Source organism: Aethina tumida, chromosome 1, assembly GCF_024364675.1.
Source record: "Aethina tumida isolate Nest 87 chromosome 1, icAetTumi1.1, whole genome shotgun sequence".
Lineage (NCBI taxonomy): Eukaryota > Metazoa > Arthropoda > Insecta > Coleoptera > Nitidulidae > Aethina > Aethina tumida.
In genome coordinates this window covers 72659945-72678397 of record NC_065435.1, presented here as the reverse complement: position 1 = coordinate 72678397, position 18453 = coordinate 72659945, and the positions used below count along the sequence as shown (strand labels likewise).

Genomic DNA, 18453 nt, shown 5'->3' with positions numbered 1-18453 from the left:
TTATTATTGTATTTTGTGGCATTTATAATAATGCGAGTTATTTATGGTAACGATTTGAAGTGTTTTTAATTAATGTGGTTTTTGTTAAATACAGTTAAAATAACACACACCTTATAAATTGGAAAATTTATAATAGAAGGGGTAAAATAAAAATATGTGCAAGTGTGGCGGAAATTATATATATATATATATATATATATATATATATATATATATATATATATATATATATATATATAAAAGAACATCTCATTAAAAGGAATCACGAGGAAAGAACACAATAAACAAGGATCCGAATGCGGCATAAACCGCAACAAATTGAGTCCTCAGTACCTCGTATATCACTGTACCGTTTCCGCTCCGTCGTACCGCCAGTTTTCACGAAACAATCGATTTTATTGACTAATAAAACACCGGCAACAATAACGAACCGTGCAATAATTGCACATAACATGTCGTTAAAACGCACTATTAATTTTTAGCCGGTGCATTTACGATCGATGCGCAAAATCGAAACGTACGCAACGCGTACACGTAAGTCTCCGTACGACGGATCGGTTGCGTATAACGGCCGCACACGTAATAATGGAGATTGGCGGTTCTAGAATTTTTTGGCACCGGTCTTCTACCTAGCGACGGCCTATGGGAGGGTTGTTTTTCTACCGAACACGGACGGTGGTTGTTCAAATAAATGCGCGACGCAAGGGGAAAACGGTGTTTTAGGTTGGCAACGGCCGCGGGTTAGCATAACGGCCGCCAGAGAGCGGTAGCGCGTCGCGACATTTTACATTGTATTGACTTGCCGTGTCGTCCCGTCTGTAAATATTGTTTTCGCCGTGTTGTGGGACCCAGTGAATGGTTTTTGTGTATGGTGTGTGTGTATTAGAGTGCTAGTTGCGTTGTGAAATGTCCAGAATACCGGCGGGCTGACGGAAAATGCGAAACAACGGCATTTTCCACATCCGCCATACCACCAGGTGCCAGTGGTAAATGGTAGTCATGTCGGCTAAGGACCGACGTTACTGTGCCCGTAATGTATGAAAAATGGATGCGGAAGTGAAACAGAGGAACAGACGCAGAAAACGCGCCAAGCGTATGCAGGCTCAGAGGGAAATAAATCGCGAGAAGGACAGCGGCGATGAAGACATCATCCCGGAGAAGCCCCCCAGGCCTCCCAATCGGCGGAAAAAGTCCAAGGAGCCACTCTGCGAGGAGGACATCATCGACGGTTTCTCCATACTCCAGTTCAAGACCTACGAGGATTTAGAGGTAAACTTTCGCACGCACATAAATAAACACGTTCAAACGATCATACAGCTCGCCACAACAGACCTAATCCATTACTTTCGACCACAAACATTTTATTAAACTACATTGAACGTTACTACAGAAGCGGATTTCAAGATTATTTGTTTTTAAGGCCCGTTTCTTTGTTATGTTTGGCAAAACGTTTTCACCGTCGCTACTGTCACTTCAGTCCACCCAAAACAAACTGCCGTACACTGTCTTCATTTCTCTTAAATTACGTCCAATTAATGATAAAAACGCTTTTAAACCATACGAACTTTCGTTTATGCGAGTCCAATTACCGCATGAATCTAATTGAAATCAATAAAACAAACAAAATTTGTATTACAAATAACTGAGAGGTAATTAATTATAATTATTTTTAACCTCAGTCCGTAAGATCGAGAAGAGAGTGGTGCTATAAATAAAAAGGCATTTACGCCGCGTTGAAAGGTTTATTGGTCGCGATTTGTTTAAATAATAAACCGTTTTAATGACGTGCACCGTCAAAAAAAGTGTAACGAAAATAAATAAGAGGAAATGCGATCGAGTGTGATAATTTTAATCTGATGATGTTGCTTTCTTTGGGTTTTATGCATACGAGGACGTTTCAAATCAAATATTGATTGATGAAATTGATTCTTTGAATAAATATAATAATACCCTGGCGGCTTAAATTAAAGGATATTTGTTTGAATGCTTATTTGATGTCCCGTTCAAATTTCAAACAAGATTTAGACAAGAAAAAAAAATATTTATTTCTTCTATATAATTTTAAATATAGATATAATTTTTGCCGCCTGTGTATGTTAATTCCATATTGGCACTAATTGGGTAAATCTATGTTTTACGCCAGTTAGTATAAATTCGGAAATTTTTGAGTGATGAGAATCTGGTTATTTTATGTGTGGTTAATGTGTGATTTCGTTTTCACGATTTGAAACTTCTCTGAAGATAAAATCAGTAACAAATTGGATAAAGACTGTGAGAGAAGTCCATCTGTCTGGAAGCTCTAAAACCTCAAAAATTGGCAGCAAATTGAATAAAGATCTGAGAAGGAGAAGACGGTTACTTTTTAATTGATCGCATTTCAAACTTTCTACGTTTCTGAGAGAAGTTAATTGTGTATTTATTTATTAAAGGTTCGCTTCAATATAATCAATAGCATATTTATAATGGTTGTATTTGTATAATTAATAGGCGAGTTTGAAGTGAAAATTTATGACAGTAGATAAGAAGATCAATACTAACTATATTTATAATATGTATAATGTATAACTATAATTAAGATGGAGGTTTGAAATGTCTTGTGTTTATTTGTTATGTTTTATGAATTGGCCATTAATTTGAGTAACAGATCAATTTATGTTAAAAATATTTAGAGTACATACACTCGTATAAAACGTACATGTGGAATGATTTAAGCACGTAATTACAAACAAACGTCAATATTTACAAAATTCTAATTGGATGATTTATTATTCTAGTAATTTTCAGTATTCAATAGTGGCAAACTGAAATTCCAATTTCAATACCTTGGAAACATTAAGAATTCCATCAATTTACTTTTGAATAGTTAAAGATAAAATCAATTAATTCAGTGATTGAAACGAAAATTTGAAGATTGTGCTTTTTTTAGCTCACTCAACATAGTTCAAGTACGTGATTTAAAGTCCGTTCGCATATTTTTTTAATTACCTGAGAAACGTAATTGCGAAAGTTGAGGCCGTAGTTTTCGCCTTCGCCTTCGACGGTTCGGCTTTAAAACAGGAAAAGACAGCTCGGAAATTCTAACATGCAAACATTACATGTGATTCAACAGTCATAGATGAAACGGAAATTTATAGGTCGTTAAAAAAGCAATTGAAATCGGTTACAGTTTTAACGACACAACCGTACGCCTGTTTTCCATAACGTTTAACGACTACTTTCGATACGGTTATTAATGGGCCGTGATTTATGCACGCATTTCGTTATTAATGTGTTTTTATCAAAGTGCAAATATTCGTTAACGCACATGTTGACGCTTTCTGCGTGACAATGTTGATGAGCACTACAAAAATGCGACGCAACGCCGGAACGGCGACGGGTGTGTGTTCCAGTTTACTTTATTTTAGCGGCCCAAGCACTTTAATAATTGCACAACAAAATTACGCAACCATCCCCGTCGAGGAATCGATTGTTTTGTGTTTAGGTGCTGACATAGGTACAGTTTCGTTCGTCGTTTCCTAGCAAATACATATTTGCGTCTGGTCCCATGAATATGCAACGCCCCGCACCTCGATCAGGCACTTTGTATTCAAGTTGATAATGCCAGGACTGTAAATTTACAGGCGTACACATATTTAGTTTTCCGATTTACATAATTACGACACGGTTTACGTCGTCCCGTTTCTTTTTTCTTTTCCTCCCCGACAAGACAAGCTTTAGAAAACCGAACGTGTAAACAACTTATGTATCTTGATTTATTGATGTACCCACGCGGAAATCGGTCACGGTTTAATCGATCGAAGAAAGCGAGAGTAAAACACCCGCTCGTTTCCTCCAACATATTATATTATATAAATTTAATGCCTTCGTATTAAATACTATTTGATTGTAATTGTTTGTAGTGTAGCAATATTACGGTGTAAAGCTTTTTACACAATGGGATTTTGTGAAAGTACAAGGAACATGCTTTTGGCAGTACCGAATATCTACGTGAACACGTTATGTAACGTTAATTAAGAATGAAACGATTTAGATTGTATTACGTCGATAATAATGGTAGACTTTTTATTAGTCTACCGGCTACAGATAATCAGTTAATGTAGTAATTGAATTTTCAGATAACGATCGCAATATTACAAATGTTCTTTAAACAAAACATTTAAAAGTCACATCATTAAATTACGAACTGTATTATTTATAGAATTATAGTTAAATCGATAACTCATATCAGAAGTTGTGTAGTCCATTCAATTTATGTACCAAATGCCACTAAAATAATTCTGAGAATTCCGACATCAGTTTTGATTAGTTTGAGAGGGATCAACTGTAATTCCACAGATAACTAGATAATTCAATTATACATATCCATAATATCAACTAAATTAATTTTGTGTTTAAGAGTTTTATCATTTTTATTATGCAGGGTTCTACCGACGACAAATTTTTTTTTTTTCATCAGTTAATACCGATATTTTCACTTATTATCAGCGATGTCGTGGATTGCTAGTTTTAAAAACTGAATCACACTCTTCCATAGTTTATATATAAATTAAATATAGTTAAACCACTTCTCAAACATAATAAAAAGTAACGAAGAAACAAAAATTAGGAAAGAACACATTACCTATTATATAAGTTTCAATGACTTTTTGTAAAAGAGAAATATAACAGTTGTTAAAATAGTCCTAAAAAACTGAGTGGAAAATATTGACAATATTGACAATTATAATTGTCAGTTTACAGAAGACTATAAAAACTAACACTCGAAACCTATTTAATCAAATAAATTGATCAAAAAAAAAATCATCGGCACAATGATGATATATCGGCGTAAATTTTGTCGTTTTGTAGATGGTAACACTGATGGTGGAGTTTTTGGACCATCGGCGATGAAACCACTGTATCGGTTTGGGTCTAGTATTATATATATAGTGTGGCCTATTTAAGATGAAAAATCCTTCATAACTGCATTTATTTTCAATTCGGTTTTAATGAAACTTTATTCAAAAGATATTAGAATTCTTGCAGAAGTGTAATATAATATATTCTAGAGACAAAAAATGAATGGAAGTCATTGGGTACCTCATTTTACAAAAATATTTCAATTTTCAAAATGACTATATTTCTCTAATCAAATTAACCATGACATACAATGTCATGAATGTGTCGGTTTTTACAATCAATACAGCAAAATTGTTAGTAAAACAAGATGCACAAGTTGAAGTTTGTCTATTAGATTATGCCCACTAATATCCATCTCACTTAACCTTTAAATATATTTTAACTAGCACAAAACTGATGAAATCTAATGGATTAGATCACTGTCTGATATTCTATTCTCAAATATATTTTCCATTTTATTCCATGATTTAGTTGGTTTAGTTCATCGGACTAAATTTCACAAGTAAAATGTTATTTTTAATCTTGACACAAACTAAATATCAAGTAATATTTTTTATTAGTTGGTATGTATCAGTTTTTTTATAAAAAATGATTCAGTCAATATTTCTCACTATTTAACTAAAAAAATTATATATTAGACTTATTTTAAATAGGCCCCACTGTGTAAAAGATATCAACTTGATGATTGAAGCACTTAATTCATTAATGTACATCAACAAGTAAGTCCTTTACCAAATAAATAAATAAATAATAAGTCGACGTACATTTTTGTTAAATCACACACAATAATTCCATTTAATTTTTGACATTAAGAACGTTATCTAAAGCGATCAACGTTACGGCTGACGACGATAGAACGACCATAAAGATTATGCAAAGATAAAACTGGAACATGATGTTTTCTCCCCCGATCCTTCATCTCTCTTCCGTCTTTTCGTCGCGCTAATCCGATTGACGGGCGAAAAAAACGTAGCCGACTATGACGACGACGACGGTGTGCGGCCATTTTTTTTTCCATTCCTCGCACCTAATACTATTGATTTTCCATCGGAACCCGTTTAACCGTGAACGTCTCGCGAGCTGGAGGAAAGTCCGAAACGGTCCAACAAGTATCGTGTACACTGGAATTTCAACGGGTCCCGCAAGACTTTCTATTGTGTATTGTCGATTCGAAAAAACACACCGTGAACATCTTGGAGTGGCTGGGAACTGTTGGTTGTTGGTTTTTTTGGACGGTCGTTAATAATAATAATAAGTAGGGTTCGACCGATGGCAGTATATTTTCCTTTGTCAATGTCGATATTGTTACTTATCATTACATTGGCCAATTGCTGATAACCGATGATTTGAATAAACTAAAATACTGTCTTGTTTATATAATTATATATATAATTATACTACCTTTCAAACATAAATTACTTAAAAAGTAATAAAACATAAAATTATATTTATCACGAATCTTTATTTTGTATATACATTGCAAATGGTATTATTTGGCAACACAATCATAAAACGAATATATTAAAATAAAAATAAATTGCACTTAAGGTAAATGTATATATTACACAGTATGATTAACAAATTCCCCATTATTTACGTTTCAAAGAGCTTTTGTTAAATAGAAATACCGACACTCCGTATGTTTAGCACCTTTTATAAAAAAATATCTAATCATATAGTTAAGATTCACACAAAAGTTGTTAATTTAATAAAAGATTGGGTAAAAAATATGCGTATAACATATAACCTAATATGAAGGACCCGTGAAATTTTTTTTACTTCTAACAACCCTATTGAAAATAGTAGTTTTAAAAAATAAGTAGTTAGAAAGTTTTGAGAACAATTTAATAAGTTCATGGATTAAAGTATTTCTGTTATGCTTTATTGTAATTAATTCGAAAATAATTAAAATATTTGTTACTGTTAAAAAACATTTTATAAAAAGCAATTGAAGTGAATGAAAGAATATATAAAAAATGTAATGTAAAACACTAACTTAAACAATATTAAAAAAGAAATTAAATATTTGTTTAATTTTTTAAAAACTTATTTTCATCAACATATCTAGTTATATATCTCGAAGGTTTCTTTGTTAATATTATGTGATATAAAACAATACTTAATTTAATACATAATGTATATAGAATTTTATTAGAAAGGTGCAATTTTTCAACATATCAAAATTAGTACTCAGTTAAATTATTAATTAAATAATTTTTTCAAGAGTTTACGTTATACTCATCCCTCAGTTTTGTTTGACAAATAAAATATAATTAATTTTATGCAATATAAGTCATCTGGAATATGTTGTAACAAATCGAATAAGCTGTTACCAAATATGCATTTTATAAATTCCTTTAAATGATTTATTTTAATACATTCGACATTTCTATATTAAGATCTACTACTATTATTAAAATATTGTAGATTGTGAAATAAAGAAAGCACACTGATACCCGTAATAATGTCTAAAACAGATAAACTTCAAATTATCTGAATCAAATATTTTGATCAAATCAGTGTTTCACTTTATAGAAATTATAAAAAATAAAGATTCACTCTGGTTTTAATCAAGTAACAAATCGAGTACATTTTGCCGATGGCAGATGGCAACCCCGATGGTTTAAATTTTTGACCATTCGATGCCGATGTATCGGTCGAGGCCCAATATTTTTTTTTTCATTAGGAAATCGTTCCGTCCCACTCTTTTGTGCCGTCCGACGAAAATGCACAATGTGCCTCTATCCGACTTTTCGAGATGGATTCCGTGAGCCCGGGACCGGGCCCGACAATGGTACGGCGGGGTGGGCCCCCTCCCCCCAAGATAATTTTCCTACCTCAAAAGGGACGGCAGAAATTTATCCGGCGTGCACATTCATACCCGGCCACCATTGTACCCCGTAAAAACGGATAAGGTACGAACGACACGGATCGGTTGTCGCTTTGTAATACTTGTAATACGTCGTGTAAAACGGCGCAATTACAATTTACAAACATAACAACCGGTCGGACGGGCGCGTTTTTCGCCTGGGACGCGCGCGGAAAAAATCACCAATAACTTTAACGATTGTTTATCGAGCCGGTCGGCACCGTAAAAATCGATCCGGGGCGAGATTGTTCTTGTGCGATAATTGTTATTGCGGATAAACCGGATCGGGTCGCCGATTTGGAACGTCGCTCTTTTGATATCCGGCACGAAAAAGCGGTAATGGATTGTCGGTTTTGTCCGGTTTCTGGTGCCGTTTTCGTTGCTGCGAACCGAACCTTGTTTATTGCAAATTTATTGCCTCGAAAAAGTCACATTAGTCTTTTGCTAATGATAATTTGCAAAAAAGAAAACACTTATTACAAAATAAAACTATGGAAGTAACAATCTCTGTTTTCATATCTTTTGGTTAAATAATGAAACGATGATAAGATAAATAGTATATGTTTTCATTCAATAATTTGAGGTGCAATTAATCGTTATTTACTTGATTTACACCAATAATTTATTGGCGATAATTATATTTTGTTATCTTATCTTCTTCAAGTAATATAGTCACTCGACGTATGTTAATATTGAATATAAAATTATTAATTAAACGAGAAATTTGTGTTTTATTTAGAATGGCTATTACCTCTAACTTTTTTGGTTGTAATTAGATTTTAACGAATGATAACACAAAAAGGTAGTTAATAAAAAACTGTTACATACATGTTATAAAAGTTTTATTTATTATATTACCCAGCAGAGACCTATTATACTATTTTTTATAGCAAAAATTTTGCGGAAAATTAATTAGAGCATTTTTATGAAATAATAATTATTATAAAGTGTGGCCCAGTTAAGACAGATATACTCCTACAATTTTTTTATATATAAATAAAAAGTCAATGAGCAAAGACTGACTTCTATATTACACAACAGAGATATGTGAGACTATATACAAAAAATTGAGAAAAATTAAAAAAATCTATAAATAATAATATTGATAACAATAATATTCTGTGTTTGACATTATTATGAAAACAATCTTTTTATTTTTTTATATAGAATTTTTATGAATAATAGTTTAAAATAAAAAATCTATACATGCCTTGTAACAGAATAAAATATTACATTTTTTTAAATGAATTTATTACTGTGACCCCGAAAATTTTGAAATAAAATATTAAGAATATCTCGGAATGTCAGTTAGTGATTTAATTGCATTACTCCTCACAATTTGTGTATTACACTATGTTAACTATGAAACCACTCGCAGTTTTGAAGATAATTTAATATGCACTAATATGGTTGTAAAAGTAATACATTAAGTCAGGAACTGATATTCTGAAATATTAACATTACATTAACATTTTGTTCCCTGTTTTTTATGATCGCAGGAATAAATTCGTTAGAAAACTGAATATTTTAATTTATTATTCATTAATATTAAATTGTAAAAGTTTTTCTGTTTCAAACATATTAATAGACACCAATGTATAATCTAAATTGTGACTTAAACAAACAAAACTAACTAATATGACAGAATGCAACGTAAAATCAATAAGATTTTATCTGGTGGATATCGCTGGAAATGCCGATTATTGTTTTATCATCTCATTCATGAAATCTTGTTAGAATAGAACGTGCAAACAATATGAGGAAACATGATATCCGTGCTGGTAAATGTGGTTTTGCTTGCGCATTGTTTGAGGAAGAGTTCTTCCTTTCCACAATTAAATTTTACTGAAAATACCCGATAAACAACGCACAATCACAAAACGCGGTTAACCGATAAACGAATTAATTGTGAACGACTTGCACATTTATAATAAATTAAATTGAAAATTACACCGTCATTAATACCACAACATAATTCACTAATTAAGTCTTCACGCACAGAATTACGTGGTGTAATTACTAGGAAAATATTAATATATTCTGTAGATCCGTACGTAGATAATTTTTAATTGCTTTTGATAATAACATTATACTTTATAAAAGATAATCGGACAAATAGCCGTTCGTTTTGTTTAAAATTTTTCACTTAAATATGACCATGGATAATCACATGCAATAATCCAGTGCACCCCGGTCATTTGCATTAAACGATTACCATAAATTTTAAACGAACGACTCCGTAATTTCTTTTGTTGTCACTTGACAAAGTCCGAGCTAATCCATAATTTTCCATCAACATATCGAAATTAGAATGCACGCTTGCCTATTAACGATATTATTATACGGACTGTTGGCAATTACACGACAGGCAATCGTAAAATACGGAATATACAATAAGTACATGTTTTTAATTATTCGCTTTTTAATGTCGAATGTTTTTGCCTTTCAAGATACTTATTTATTACGTATACTATGAATTTATAAATTTATTAATGTACAAGGTGACTCATTTAACTGATACCTTAGAAGTTTATAGAGAACTAAAAAGTACATAACATACATCAATTTGACTGCCGCTATAACTCAATGATATTTACTAAATTGTTTTCTGTGGGTAAATGACCTTAACTTCATTTCTTTCAATATTATTTTGAATTAATTGTACGTAAAAATTCTGGTCTTACATTTTTAATCCATTTTTAAATTTATTGGTTTTTGATTTTTTATTAACAAAGTTGAATAGTATATTCTTGCTGACGCATTAAAAAAATCTATGGTATTAGAAGTCATTTCTAAAATATTAAACAAGGTGTGGTATTTTCACTTGCATTTTACCCAACAGTTGTTAATGTTAATGTATTTTTTACATCAAATAAACCACCATAAGAGGCAGAATTTTATTCTTTACTGATATGATGTAACATATTGTGAGCTAAAATGTATATTTACTTACAGACATAGGATATAATACAATATATCAATACAAAATAAAATTCTGATTCGAATGATGTCAAAATTTTGTGGTATCTCCATTTGAAATAATAATGAAGTATTTTAAAAAAGTAAAATAATGTATTAAACTCCTTTTATATACAGGCTGTTCTATTTGAAAGCGGGATACCTCCATAAAATTTGTATTTGAAAATTACTAGCAATTTTTTTATAGAAAATCTAACTATATCTCTGGATTAAGCACTTTCTGAAATGGGTTTATACAAATTTTTATAAAAAAATATGCATTTTTATAATTCTATGGAAAAATTAAAAATCATCATCACCGATCCACCGTTCAATTTAATACATTTATTGTATATTTTTGGTTCGTAGTTATCTTTCTCAATTGTTCTGGGGTAACCTTGAACTTACGAAAAGTTAAAATTTAAGAGTATTAATACAAGTAGAGTATAAATTGGTATATATCCATTTCAGGGGGTGCTTAATCTAATGGTGTAATTAGATTTTCTAAAAAATTCGATTTCTTCAAATTTCCTGCTTAAAAATTATCTTCTAGGTTTTGGGTTTGGGCCAAAAATACGTGACATTTGGTAAATAAGTACATATTTTCATATTTTTCAATTGTTAAAAGTTAAAATCGATCAAATTTTATGAGAGTGTTCCACTTTCAAACGGACCACACTGTACATAAAGGGTTTATTATATTATTTCACTTTTTTACCATTTCAAATGTCAAAAATTTTCTTATTTCAAATAGATAGATACCATAAAATTTTGGCACCTTTTGAGTTAGAATTTTATTTTGTGTTAATATTTTGTATCAAATCGTATATCTAAAATGAATATTTATATATATTTACAGACATGTGTCGAATGGAGTGAAAAATTAGTCATTCCATTCGAAAAACAAATAAAGATAAGAAAACAATTCAAGCAACAGGTACAGAATATTTCGTAGATATTAAAAATTCAACAATAATTATAGTGATCCATTTGAAAAATCAAATTTCCAGTTAAACCAGAAGTGGTGCTGAATAAAAATATTTTAGAAAAATAGTTTCAGTTCTGCATAAAATCTAATTCCAGTTGCGTGTATCACCCTATGTATGCTGATGAAATCAATGTACGCGGACGCAGACATAGTCTGCGACGTAGGCTCCATATATTTGTAACTGTGCTGCGGCCGACACACCCATCATTCACGTTTTATGCGTTGTCCGTCCATAATTCACGGCGCAACATCTTCCCGATCGTAATTTTAATCGCGACGCGCCCCCAAAAGCGCCGTGAAGAACGAAACGAAAATAATAATAAAAAGCAACAAACCACGCGTCATATTTATAGAGCACAAATATGTCCCGCGCGATCCATAAATAATCGACCAGCCGTCGCGTACCGTAAACACCGCGGAAAGCGCCGTTGTTCGCTGTCGAAAGTGTCCAACGGTGCTCAGGAAATGGATTTCGCAAATTTGACGGGCATCGAGGGGGCCTGTCACGTTCCGTGGCGATTTTATCGACGCCGCAATCCATCCGGTCCCGGCCCTAAAACCGTACGCGATTGGCTATCTCGTTTTCGATATCAACCGAATAATGGGGCTTTAATTAAATTTATTCTGCGTTGCGACCGCAAATGTTTACGCCATCGAGATATGATGGCGAGTGTTGCACACACTAAAATTATTTAACAACATAATCTCATTTGGAGTTGAAAAAAGGCAGTTCCCTGCTAATGTTTTAAAACCCTACGTTGGTATATAATTTAATTTTATTTCTTCGTTAAGGGTTCTACTGTGTTTGTTAATTTCATATATTATAATTATGCTGGAGAAGCACAAAGAAATTTCCAAATAAGAAACAAAGGATATTTAAAAAATGAAATTCAAATTTCGAGGATCATCTTTTTAACAGAAAAAACACATTCAACGAAAATGTTGTTGGAATACGAAATAAGAAACAAGGAATATATAATAAAAATGCAAATTTTACCAATTAATTTCTCAAAAGAAAACACATGCAACAAGATTTTTTTATCATTATATGAAGGAACAGGGAGAATTTTCGAAACAAGGGTGGAAGAATATTCATAAAAAAATTTATGTTTTAGCAATCAAAATTTTTAATTTTTGAAGGAAAACAACGAAAGTAATGGAATTGAAATTATATGTATACAAGATAAGAATCACAAACTTTACCTGTTAGAAGTACATATTTTGATTATATTGAATTAATAGAAAGAAATTTCAGATCAAGGGTGAATCAGTTTAAAAAAATTAAAATTCAAGTTTCTGTAATCATTTTCTCAAAAGACTACATTCAACGAAAGTGAAAGAGTTGAGGTTCTCTACGTATATAAAATAATAATTACACACTGACACTCTTAGAAACAAATATTATCACTATATTAAAGAAACAAGAAGAAATTCCAAAACAAGGGCCAAGGAATATTTAAAAAAATAAAATTCACAAACATATGTGACGAAAGTGATAAAATTAAAATTATATGTATACAAGATAAGAACCACAAACTTATTTTGTTAGAAACACATATTTTAACATATTGGAAGAATAGGAAGAAATTTCGAAACAAGGGTCGAAGAATATAGTCAAAAAATAAAATTTATATTTCGTCAATAATTTTCTTGAAAGAAAACACATGCAACAAATGTGAAGGAGTTAAGATTCACGTATACAAAAGAATATATGTTACTATTAGAAGCAAATAATATTATTATATTGAATTTCCATTTTATTTTAATTATTATTTTAAGTGTGTACGACAAATAGTGCTGTCGGCAGTTCTTTATTGCAGAAATCTAATTTAAGGTTGAAATAGATGTTTAAACTCCCAACTAAATCAACAAATACGTCTGCTAAAATGGATAATAAAATTCTAAACATTATTTTGTCTTCAACATAAAACCTATCTAAAATAAATACCTACATGTTTATTTTACACACACGGATTTGTTATCTTTATTTACAATACAAACTGTGACACACTACAACGAAGACTTGGACTAATAACATTTCGCAGGTGTTACTTTGTTAACTTTGGATTAGTTTCTCCGCCGTTCAATCAGCGCTCCTGATAGTTCGACAAGCGGAGTCGATTACTTTATAACTCCGATTTACGATACAATCAAAGCCGACTGCATCCAGTTGCCAAGAAGTTCGCCGCACTTTAATGGAGGACTAAATATTGCGGAAAGGTCGTAAAATCGAGAGAGACGGGAAACAGACGAACTTTGGAACAAACACGGATTGATGCTGTTAACGGTGGAACGGTGCAAAAACATGCGGCGGCGTTTTTGTCAAAATTTAACTGGTCGCCGCGGCGAATCGAATGAAACAATTGTCCGGAAACAGCCCGGAGGTATTGGGTAATGAGTTAACTAAAGTGCCAATAAATGATGCTGCAGAAAACCCGACTTTTTTGTTGTTGTTTCAAGGCAAAAACGAGAATTGAGATCTTATGTTTTAACAGCGGTGGCTGTTTCGAATGTTTTCTTGTTTTTGTTCTTAAAAGTTACCTTTAATTAAACTTTTATTTGAACTGATTATTTTAGCTTGTTTTACGGCACTTTTTTCTATATTTAACTTATTATTTGTTCTGTTTTTATTTAAATAAAACTTTTTTTATTGTATCATGTGATTTTATTTAATACAAAATGTAATTTGGAAGTTCTTTTTGTGAGCACACATATTCCAGTTCTTTTCATCCAGTAATATACACAGTAAACAAACTTGAAACGTTCAAGAACCAAATAGAAAGAACGTTGACATAAAACAAGTCGTTTCTTTTATAAAACAGATATTTGGCTTTTGAAATGTCTTGGAGTATTTTTGGTAATGTGTATTCAATTTGACATTTTGATTTTATTATCTCTTTCCATCAGCGAATAAATATCGTGACAAGTCTGAAACATACAAGAAAGCTCTTTGAGCTCGAGACGAAAAAGAGGAGAGACAGACCAGTAAATATGGAATTATCTTTCGTATTCTTCTTTTAATAAAACGGGGGAAAGATGCGGGACAGATCTGGATTTTTACCGTCTAAAATCGAATATAACACGGTCTCCGTTAGAGCTGTGAAAGTACATGCAGTAAGTTAGAGAATTTACAGTTTTGTCGGCGCTTTGTCGTCTAGCGTTGATGATGTGTCGTGCATAAACGAATTGAATTTGACTCGAGGTATTCCTTTCATCTCTGCAACACGTATTGTATTGGAATTAACTGTGAATGGATGCTAATCTTAAACTAAAAGGTAAATATTTTAACGGCAGATTTATATTAGGGACTTGGCCTCGCATTATTCCGTTTCTCGGGGCACAAGTAAAAACGGGGACCGGTGTTTAATTTCCATTAGGCGGGAGCCGTTTTCTTGCCGTAATTAAACGAATTTTATCTCCAATCCTGGCGGCACCTGCGAATTAAGCACTCGCGAAATTAGAAAAAAAGCATACCCCCGAGGCAACGGAACCCCATTAAATCTGCCCCCGGCGATAATGAATTGGCCGCCCCGAAAACGGCCAATTCCGGGGACCGACACGGTAAGGCACACCGGAGGGGGACACACACCAGCCAGCCCCCGCCACGCAAACGTTTCGGATGCAAATTGCGTGATCAATATTCATGCAATTCCGCGACCGGCGAGTTCGCAAAGGAGACGACCGTTACCCCCCCGCGCCGCGCCCACTCCCTCCCATCACCCTCCGGAGCATAGGGGATGCGACGGCGTCTTGGCGGAGGCGGGCGGAATTTTTGCGAGGCGAAAGTTCGCCAACAATTGACTTTTGAAACGCGAGACTATTGAGCGAACGTCCAAGCACCTATTTAACAAGGAATTGTTGCACATGTGCCAGTGGTAACGAATTTACTGGGGGTGTTATTGAAAGGTTCTTTCTGTAACTCGTAACTATTTTCGTTCGATGTACAAATGTGATAGTTTTCGAATTGGTATATGATTTCTTGAACTTGACCAACTTATTAAATTACTTTCTGCCTTAAGTTCTGACCACTAATGTCACAAATGGTATCATAAATCTATTACTGTCTTAGTCACCTTATAATTCTTGACCTAATTGAGGATATATGTACTGCATGCATTACGAGTATTATTAAAACATAAGAAATACGGTGTGGTCTATTTAAGATAGAAAAACTCACTAATTATATGTTTGTATTTATAATATTTTTGACTAGAAGAAGTGATGTACTTACTAGACTTCGATTGGGTTATATAGAAAACAATTTTTATCATGAATAAACATTTTTATTGCCTATTTTCTGACCTATTATTCATTATTATGGTGTTAAATAAATAAATTACATGGTATGTTAATAATATTAGTTTTTCTTCTTCTTTTTCTTAAACTTTTAGAGCACTGTTGCCGAAAGTAAATACCGTTCAGGCATAAGACAGGTATAATTGAAAAGGAGACACCTCTAGGATCTGAGGCAGGAGAAATTCGACTTGGTTGTGCCAAATATTTAGTTTGATTTATCAAGATATTCATATAGGTCATTGCCAACCAATTTGCTTCGAGTTATCGAAGTTCTACAGTATAATTGATTTTTCAAGGACTGACACAATAAAACTTATTAGTTAACATACCATAACTATAAGATGAAACAATATTTTCTCTGAAAAACTTGATATGTACATTAAAAGAGGTACCCTTGTTCGACATTAATAAAATTCATTATATCGAGAAAAACTGTTCCAGACAAAATTCGGCGGATCACTTTCCTACTATGTTCTGAAACACTCCGTGTACTTAAATTCCTCTGAAAAACATAATCCCGTCTCCATTTACAGAAGCAACAATCTCTAGTTTGCCATCCACTAACTACTAATTACACGAATCTATTTCTGTCTCGTCTCGCACCAGATAAATTTATTTTATCACCTAATTGATGATAGACACTGTTCCAATAGCGTTTCCAATTAACTGACTAATGCAGATTTCGTCTATCCTCATGTACGAAAAAAAAAAAGAGTCTATGCAATTACTTTCACGCCAAGACGCCGATAAACGGAAATTTGCCGCAATAACTCAATTAACCTCGCACCAATTTAAGAGTACCCAGCCCATTGGAATTTAATCGGGTTTCAATGAACGACCTCAACGCAGAACGAAAAGACCGTGGGGAACGGATGAAAAATAAAATCCAAATGGACTGCCCCCCATAAAATAATTAAGGCCATTAGCAGCCAGATAGCCCCCGGACAAATCACGACCGTTCGGGATTGACGAGACGACATTCAGATGGTTGACACGATTTAATAAAACATGGGAAACGGGGCAATCAATACGCGCAGCCGGCGAGAGATAGAGATGGAGGCCGATTGTTTTATGGGCACGTCGGCGGGAGTCGGTGGTCGTTATCTCTTAAAAATTCAACGATTTGATCGCTGATTTATCAGAACGTATCCCCGTAACCGAGACATCCTATCTTTACAACTTCCATTCCATCATCTTGTCCCGCACACAGAAAACCGAACATTTTTAACTGTTTCACGCGATCAGCGTTATCCCGTAAGTCGTAGGTGAAAATTCGGTGCTGATGACCGGAAATAATAGCCACGAGCGTGTAATTTTGGTCATGTGGCGTATGAATTTAATTAGTGGTGGAAAATAGGTACGTGGTCCGTAATTCCCGATCGAAAGTCTCGTTTGCTCAACAAGACTCGGCGATTGTTAACACGGCGCGTGTGTTTTGGCAACAAATCAATTAGTAGTACCCGCATGCAGATCGGAATTTAACAGCACGTGTCCCGACATGAAAAAATGTACCTTGTTAACGATTGTTAATTAAGGTGCAGTCGTCTCCATTAGGGACGGTTAAGCTGTACACAAGACGATTAAAAGTTGATTGGATTTAAATTTAATTGTTTGTATTTGGCGAGTACCTGCATAAGAAATAAGACTCGTTTGCAGCGGGAGCATCTGTTGGTGGTCGAACATGTGTTTCACTTGAAAGAAAGGATATTGAATGGCTTTTTTGTGCAAACATCTTGAAAAACGATCCTCACTTCGTGATACTATTTCTCTTTCAAGAATCAAGTCTTAAAATTTGATCTGGGAAAAACTAACATGTGCAAATTTAAGGCGTTACTCTCCTGAGATGTGTTTGGTTTATGTTAACACGTTCGTGAATCACCCAAACACGACCAATTAGAAGTTGTACTAATTTAATTAGGTGAGGTGTTTCTTCTTAAATTTGGTGAAATTTAGTAAGATGTATTATAGATAAAAAAACAAAAACAATATTTTAATATACAATGCAATGATCAGTGCCTTTACAAGTCAAATCACAAAAATCTCTTTTATACGAAATATCTTCACTACCTTTTGAAAATAAAAGACATGGTTTGATGAGAGTCTGGAGTTATCTCATCTGCTAGAGGCACGCCTCAACTCCCCGACCTTAAAACGCACGCGCGAATGTTGGAACCAAATGAAGTATTTAAGATTTACTTATGAAACGAATTGACACGACGAAGCACGTTTAAAAGTGGCGGAGAACTTGTGCACAAATTATTCATTGGAATTTAATACAAAACTGCTATTGTTTGTTCAATTATCGGTTTTACAACATATTACCCCTTTACCTTTGTTTAAATATTAAATTATACTGCCTGTCTCTTTAAAGAAAAAAATGTATTTTTTAATGTTAACGTTATTAATGTTATTAAACTCATTTTCGGGACTGCCTCACCTGCCC

General features: G+C 33.2%; 1 protein-coding gene across 5 annotated transcripts in view; it reads left to right on the top strand.

Moving 5' to 3' along the window:
• Window positions 1–776: 776 nt before the first annotated feature.
• The window catches only part of LOC109609295 (fibrosin-1-like protein), a 137761-nt gene continuing 120084 nt past the window's right edge, over window positions 777–18453 (top strand). For all 5 annotated transcript variants that reach the window (XM_020025937.2, XM_049962284.1, XM_020025939.2 and 2 more), the window contains exon 1: window positions 777–1269. In XM_020025937.2, the coding sequence (XP_019881496.2) occupies window positions 1045–1269 (225 nt within the window). In that variant the 5' untranslated portion in view covers window positions 777–1044. The remainder of the gene's footprint in view (window positions 1270–18453) is intronic.